Source organism: Mytilus trossulus, chromosome 3 (assembly GCF_036588685.1).
Source record: "Mytilus trossulus isolate FHL-02 chromosome 3, PNRI_Mtr1.1.1.hap1, whole genome shotgun sequence".
Lineage (NCBI taxonomy): Eukaryota > Metazoa > Mollusca > Bivalvia > Mytilida > Mytilidae > Mytilus > Mytilus trossulus.
In genome coordinates, this window is record NC_086375.1 from 55,640,657 (window position 1) to 55,648,718 (window position 8,062).

At 32.7% G+C, this 8,062-nt stretch overlaps 1 protein-coding gene across 1 annotated transcript; it reads right to left on the reverse strand.

The window, feature by feature from the left end:
- Positions 1-4,107: 4,107 nt before the first annotated feature.
- LOC134711890 (zinc finger protein ZIC 4-like) lies at positions 4,108-7,359 on the reverse strand. Its single transcript, XM_063572848.1, has 2 exons — positions 6,225-7,359; positions 4,108-4,894 (listed from the first exon to the last, which is right to left on the reverse strand). The coding sequence occupies exons 1-2, from the start codon at positions 7,087-7,089 to the stop codon at positions 4,368-4,370; spliced, it is 1,392 nt and encodes a 463-aa protein (XP_063428918.1). The 5' UTR covers positions 7,090-7,359; the 3' UTR covers positions 4,108-4,367.
- Between the last annotated feature and the right edge of the window lie 703 nt (positions 7,360-8,062).

Below are 8,062 nucleotides of genomic sequence, written 5' to 3' on the forward strand. Positions count from 1 at the left end.
GTGTACTGATTCCGGTTGACCTTCCTCTCAAAACCTAGTGTACTAATTCCGGTTGACCTTCCTCTCAAAACATAGTGTACTGATTCCGGTTGACCTTCCTCTCAAAACCTAGTGTACTGATTCCGGTTGACCTTCCTCCCAAAACGTATTGTACAGATCATTAACTTGATCATCATTAGTATTTTATAAAAAAAAAGTAAGTCTGAAGTACTGTTATTGCCTGATATAAAAAGGCAGACAACTGCAGTTAAACTATACCTGTCCCTTCTATATCTATGATTGCTGAATTCGTCGGAATTTCTAGATATATTGAATCAGCAATGAACAATGAGATATTGTCTTGGTAATATTTTTTCTACGAGCTCATCCGTCTTTGTGACAATGATCATTGAATGGTTTGATTTACGGTTTATAAATTGAGAAATAATGGATAATACGGCACCTCCTACAATTTAATCATTTTTAATACCGTTTTGTTCCAATGTTTAACAAGTGTGAGAAGTAAAATGTCTCTGCGTGACACATGGGGTATTGTTCATTGATATACCATTTTACCCATTTTTAAAAGTAGACATAAACGTATTATTATAATGTTAGTTTCGAATAATTGTTCAATGAGTAGTTATGTTGACAGAATGTCTAAAAAAAATTAGATGGGAGGTTTTTCAAAAATATGTCTATTTAGTTTTTGTGATGGATGTATTCAAAAATGTAAATTGATACATAAAAGGTAATATTGGAATTGAGCTTAAATCCTTAACTTTAACGGAAATTTGTTCGCAATGTCAATATTATACTCGGCTTCTCAAGATTTTTCTATGCCTCAAGGATCTGTTTAAAAGTTTAAACACATACAAAATAAAAAGAGATATAATATATGTTTTAAAAGTACTTGTATTTTAAATTGTATAATAATTCTAAGTCAACATTTTCTTGATAAAAGTGTCAGCTAATTAAAGTAAATTTTCTATCGATTAAAACAGCTCTTATTGTATTGAAAGACTTTAAAATGAAACAAAATTTTATGCATTATTCCGTTTAAGTCATCTTGAAAAACACTCTATCATATATATATATATGTATATATATATAAAATACAATAGTTAGTGCAAAAATCCATATTATCATGTTGCCAATGAAATTAAAAACTGCAAATCCTCAATATAGAGAAAATGGGGGAAAAAACATGCGTATATTATATTTCCTCTCACCTTATTTGCATTCGAATCGTTTATTGTATTGGTTTTTTATTGTGCTTGCGAATAACCCCAGCAATTTGAACTGCTTCCATAAAGGACATAAAAGAATGTAGAGATGTGTTATGCTAGTAATCGGCCGGACAACACTAAATTGGCTTTTTTATGTAAATTTTGGTTCCTTATTGTTGAATGTAACTTCAACTGCCTCGATTGCATTTTTTAGTATTGTTTGTTGATATTGTGTAAATTACTTTCAGTGTGTGTGTTTTTGTTTTTTTTCCTTTCTTATTCTCTCCTATATATATTATTTGATAGTTTAATAAATCATTACATATATCAGTTGGTACGTAAAATCATTATCAGCAATATGTCTGTCCTCTAAAAGGCCAAGTTTATATAGTGTTTGTATAGTTCGTTCTTATGTTGTATTGTTATACCACTTTCCCAGGTAAGGGGAGGGGTAGGATCCCGCTTATATGTTCAACCCCGCCACATTATGTGTGTTTGTGCCTGTCCCAAGTCAGGAGCCTGAAAATTATGTGTTACATATTTGTTGTTCGTTCGTTTTGTACCGATAAATAAGGCCGTTAGTTTTCTCGTTTGAATTGTTTAACATTGTCATTTCGGGTCCTTTTGTAGCTGACTATGCGGTATGGGCTTTGCTCATTGTTGAAGGCCGTACGGTGACCTATAGTTATTAATTTCTGTGTCATTTTGGTCTCTTGTGGAGAATTGTCTTATTGGCAATCCTACCACATCTTTTTTACAAGTAGATAAGTATAGATCTGTTCTCTGTCTAATTCCATATAAAATAGGGAGAAGACTGATGCATGATTGCCAATCACATGCAGACTATCCATTAGATATAAGCCTTCTACATTGCGCATGACCAAAAACACATTTTATTTTCAAGCATCTTGGGCCGGAATAATGAATAGAATTATACCGTACTATAAGCGGTCAACAATAAAAATGGGTATATTAAAAGAATGAATGTTTTCAAGCATATTGGGCCGGAATCAAGAATAGAACTGTACTACACTATAAGGATCTATAAGCGGTCAACAATAAAAAATGTGTAAATTGAAGGAATGAATGGATATACTATTGTATGTCAATTATAACGTGTTATGTGGGATGGGTTCTTCTTATTGTTGAATGTCTTACTATGACCTATATATATATGTAGGTTTGCAATCATAGGTTTGAACGTAGTTTTCAATTTAGATTCTTATATATATTTGCTAACTTCTACGTGTTGTGTTGTCTCTGATGGAGAGTTGTCTCATTGTCAATTTACCACATCTTCTTATTTCTGTATTGTGAGAAACTACGGTTACCGCTAATTTATACCTATGTCAATAAAGGTCAGACAAGAACAATCTAACATAAGAGAGAATCGGAAATCATTCGGATTCAAATCACCTTCAAAAGGATGACCTTCAAAGGGTGTCAAACCAGGAGCGTCGACAGGGTAAACGGCATATATATTATTGTATATTTACAAAACCAATAATATTTAACGGATTTCTCTCGTTAGTAGTACCGTTGACATTAACCAATGAGCTAGGAAATAAGCCTATTCATATGCCTTCAGAAACTCATATCAAATCAAATTTTCTCAAAGTCAGCACGGATGAATAGCTATGACCCTATCTTCATAGGGGTTATTTCACTTAATTAATAGTTGATCTTTTTGTGTTTGTATTGTTGTCTCCCAGCTGACTGCAGATCAACCTAAATGAAAGGGTGTATGTATATGTAGAAGACAAGTTGATGTAGGGGGACGGACGTTTTTTTTCGTTGTGCCTTCTATTGTATCACATATTTTCAGAACTAGCTCGTGTACCAATTGCATAAAACAATATAAGTATGTGCCTGACCATAGTCAGGAGACTGTAATTCAGTGGTTGTCGTTTGTTAATGAGATACACTTTAGTTTTTCGTTCATTTGTTGTACATAAATTAGGCCGTTAATTTTATCGTTTCAATTGTTTTACATTTGTCACTTAGGACCTTTTATAACTGAGTGACTATGCGGTATGGGATTTTCTCATTGTTGAAGATACGGTGACCTTTAGTTTTATTTTTTTATTTCTGGGTCATTTTGTCTCTTATGGAGCGTTGTCTCATTAGCAATCATACCACATCTTTTTTTTTTATATAGTATACGTTAAGTGATCATAGTTATCTTTGGAAGGAACATCATCAGGTACACTGGAGAACAAACGTGGTCTAAGCAACAGACACAAATCTTTTGACAGAATAAAAAGAACGAAGAAGAGAGACCAGAACTGAACAGAACCGACAAAACCGCATATGATCAACATTTATCCAAGATTGAGATACATAACCTAAGCATAAAGAATGCTACTCAATTATAGGTAAGTTGTCGTAGGAATGTGTTGTATTTGTCATGTTGGAGAATGGTAAATGTTTATTTTGTGTGTATTGTATATATTATCATAAGATCGGAAACGAATAGTAATCTTCCCTTTTAACCTGTCAGTTTGTATAATTAACTTGACAAAAATTATAAAATGTGTATAAATCATAATCAACAGGGTATCCCAGGCTAAGCTTGAGCGTCAGAAAAGGGAACAAACCCACATAAGAAAATTACAAAATCTACTGAAAATTTAAATGGGAATTTTCAGCATTTAACCAACAGTGAATGAACCTCAAGACAACCAGAACATAGTATGTTTATCCTTGGACCTTGTCAGCATGGATCCGAAATGAAGGAGTCAAAAGTTATCCAACTTCACTAACCATACCAAAATATAAATGAAGTGGTGTAATTGGTACCATAGTTTTGGAGAAATCTGATTAGTTTCCCAAATTCAAATAAGACCTATAACAAATCTTAACTTTACACAATTCTATTTTACATAAAAAAATATATAAAGAATTATAAATTATTTTATTTTTTCTTCATATGTCAAATTATTGCACAAAATTGAGGTATTTTAACCTTCATACACATCATTAGCGTCCATAATTTTATATACATGGTGCCGTATTAGCACTAATGTTTTTAGAATAAACACACAACTGAGATTCAATCGGAACATATCACATTAACAATATTCAATAACATTATTAACAAAACAGTCATACACATGTATGTTCAAATAAAAATGCACTATATTATTCGATATCGGTTGATCAAGAGAACTGAAGCAGCGGCTGTTGATGCATGGGAAGACTACAAAAACTGTTCATAGGCAAATGTTCACTAGGTTGAGACACGTTGGTATTCTGACATACGTACCATTCGTTTAATTGCGACATACTAGATTGCGGAAGTGTGGGTGTTGGATGAACCGGAAGTGCTGGACTAGTTGCAGAAGACATGGGTTGTTGATCATGGTGATGACTTTCGGAATCACTGCTGCAAGGTGATGATGATAATGGCTGCATAGACTTCAGAGAATTTGGACTATGGGTAGAGTCACTGTTTTCACTAGTTTCGTCGTTAGTGGAGAATTCATTGTCGGGAACAGGTGAAATATTACCGTGAATCTTCATGTGTTTTCTTAGTGAACTTGGATGCGTGTATGTCTTCTCACAACCTCGAACGCGACAGCAGTATGGTTTATCGCTAGTGTGAACATGGGAATGCTTCTTTCTGTCCGAACTATTGGCAAATCTTCTGTCACATCCGGGAAACTCGCATGGAAATGGTTTCTCTCCTGAAAAAATAAAAATGAATAAAAAAGAGTTCATTCTACTATTGGAAACAAGTTGTTATAAGTGCCTGCGCCCATTTTAGTTAATTTGTTTATACGATTTTCAGATGTGTGCATGTGTTCATATGTAAATTTTCTATAAGTAAACTCGATATAAAATACGGAGTGCCGTCGGGTACAAGTTAAAAACATCTGCGAAAGCTGTCACTAGAGGAAAAACGAGTGTGAATATACATTGTATTTTTTTATTATTATTATTATTGTACAGTAGCACTTGAACATATTGCACTAGTGCATTTGGTCCTTCAACCTTGGAACAGTATATCTAACAATAATATAACAATATATATATATGTGCCAGCTTCAACTGAGTTACGTCATCAGTGACAAAAAATACAGTTTTTCAAGCTTTGCTTTTATAAAAAAAAATATACATGTACATAGGTGAATATTATTCCTCGCAAACTAGTGCGGACTAAAAAAATGTTATAGACAAAATATATTTACAATGTTCAGTCAATAACCCGATACTATTTTTAATCAATCAAATTATTTGATATTAATTTAAGTTTTAGAGTTGCTGTCCTATTGACGTATATTCAATAAAAAAAATTAATTCTTAACTAGTGACGAAATATTTTTGACTTATTCTCTGATAAGAATGTGCTTTACCAGATTATTTACATAAGATTTTCTTTGAAGACTGTTCGTGTGTCCTGTAGACGGTAATAAATGTCCAACAAAACTATTTCCCATATAAATTACTGAGGGCACTAAGCATCTTAACAGAGTTTTAAAAACTAAATGACTTTTGCAACTTGTTGATACAGTTAAGAATTTCTGTTTTTCTAATTATGATATTTAGTTCCTGGTTTCGACGACTTTTATTACAGGAAAAATGTATAAATTGTTGAACCAGCGTGAGAAAAAAATTAATGATTTTTCACTATTTTTCCAGATAAAAAAAAACTTTCTAAAATTCATAACAATGAGATGATAAAAAAAACTACAGCTTAGACCACCCTTTACAATGTCTTAATTTTAATTCATCCGTTTAAAACTAATAAAAAATAAAATATTAAATGTAAACTATGCAGTAAGTAATGTTATTTTTTTCATTTTCCCGGTTTATTAAATTTTAGATATTGCATGTGTACATTTGTATGATTAAAATAAATATTTGTTTCCAGTTTGATATTTTGAAATTTCATGTGAATTTAAAATGAAGTGCAATAATATATAAATATAAAACCATCCACAAACTGTGTTCTTCTAAATAAAAATATATCAAAAAACTAAATGTTATTCTAAATAAAAATTAAATCAGACATACCTGTATGTGTTCTCTTGTGGATTTTTAGGTTTTCAGATCTAGCAAAGACTTTGCCACAGCCTGGGAATGGACATGGAAACGGTTTTTCACCCGTATGGACCCGGATGTGGTTAACCAACTTGTATTTTGCCTTAAATGGTTTTCCTTCTCTAGCACATTCATGCCAGTAACAGGCATGGTCACTCTGCTCTGGACCTCCAACATGGTCAACAGTTATATGCGTTACAATCTCGTGCATGGTGTTGAACACTTTATTGCATGGCTTCTTGGGCTCCTGTTGGTCACAATCTATCCATAAACATGTATGTTCCTGCTTAATCTGGGGTCTCATATAACGAAAGAAAGCACCAGGACTGTGAGATGCAATGTTCATTGGATTCATAGTGTTCATATGCCCCATACCAAAGTGTTGCGAATGTCCAAATGGCTCAGGTCTTGCTAGCTGATTAAATTGATCGGCTCTAGAATAAATGTCGGATGCAAATCTCATCTGATCATTGTAATGTCCTGAATAATGTGATGGCTCGTGATAGCTAGGAAACAACACTCGGTTTGTGCTGTCTGGATATGAGAAGCTGCCACTGGACGGATATATTGCAGAATGTGCTGTACTGGTATCGGGAAAACTTAAGTCTGGACGACGGAATAACAAGTCTCTTGATGTGTAATTACTGGCAACATGATGTGACATTGGTACACCATATCCATTCGGTGGTGAGCTGTACGGTGAATTCCCTTGGTTGTGGATACTGCTTTCGATCACTGGGTCTGACGGACTCAGCTTTAAGGCGCCGGGTGGCAGGTGTGGGTTATGTGAGGTATCCACGTACGGGCTGATCATTTCGTTGCTGCCTCGGTTAATCATACGGAGATTAAAATCCTTTCGATTTCACAAATCGCAGTTGAAGTTATATTGTTGACTAATAAAGTCCTCAAAAGTTTATGTTTCGCTTCTTCTCACACTGTTGATTGCAGAAAAGCAGCTGCGCTGTGAATCTCTCCGAGAAGTTTTCTAGATAAAAACACAGTCGGATCCCAATAGCAGGCCTGGAATTCTTAATTGTAAAAAAATAACAGTTAAATGTAAGATACTCCTATGATCGTTTTCAAACTTAGTCATATGATGATGGTTTCATGTGGATAACAGTGGTATTTATTGATCTTTATTAAGATTAAGTTGTGAAAAAGGCGTGGCTTAATTATTGAGTTTTTTGATTGGACAAAAAGTTAATGCGCTATGTTTAACCAAACCCCTCCCACTTTTTGACACTTTATTACTGATTATTAATAACATCTGTTTTTCATCACGTCAAATTCATGAAAAAAAATAACAAAAAAAAAGAATTTATGCAAAAATTTCATTTCAATTTTAACCTTTACTATTTTCTTATATTTTTTCTAATAATTCTTTTAATTTTGTATTTTTCATACTGAAATTTATGTCATGTTTTTTTTATTGTTTCATTTAGAATTGACTTAATACCCAATGAATTTTTGTAACATTATCTGTAACTATGGTAAAAAATTGAATTATTTGATCTTTTGTTGTGGTTATTTTTCATCTATTTTATTTTTGAATATTTTATACTTTAGTCTGTGAATCTCTCAATAAAGTATTATTTTATCTTGTGTTATGATATTTTTTCTCTCTCATTTTTAAAACTTTTCCAAGTAGGTTAAACGTTTAATTTTATTTTTGTGTCTTAATATAATTTAAAAATATTCCTATATTTTTTTATTTTGCGATATATTTGAAATGCTCTCTCTGGTGCTACAAATCAAAAGTATCTATCCTCTAAATCATTGAAAGTAAAAATAGATTGCTATATAGACCAATC

What these genes read in the sequence shown, in the direction of transcription:
- LOC134711890 (XM_063572848.1), bottom strand. Translation starts at nt 7,089, where the DNA reads ATGATTAACCGAGGCAGCAACGAAATGATCAGCCCGTACGTGGATACC. An exon ending in CCACAAGAGAACACATACAG is followed by an intron (nt 4,895 to 6,224) that starts GTATGTCTGATT and finishes TTATTTTTTCAG; the next exon opens with GAGAGAAACCATTTCCATGC.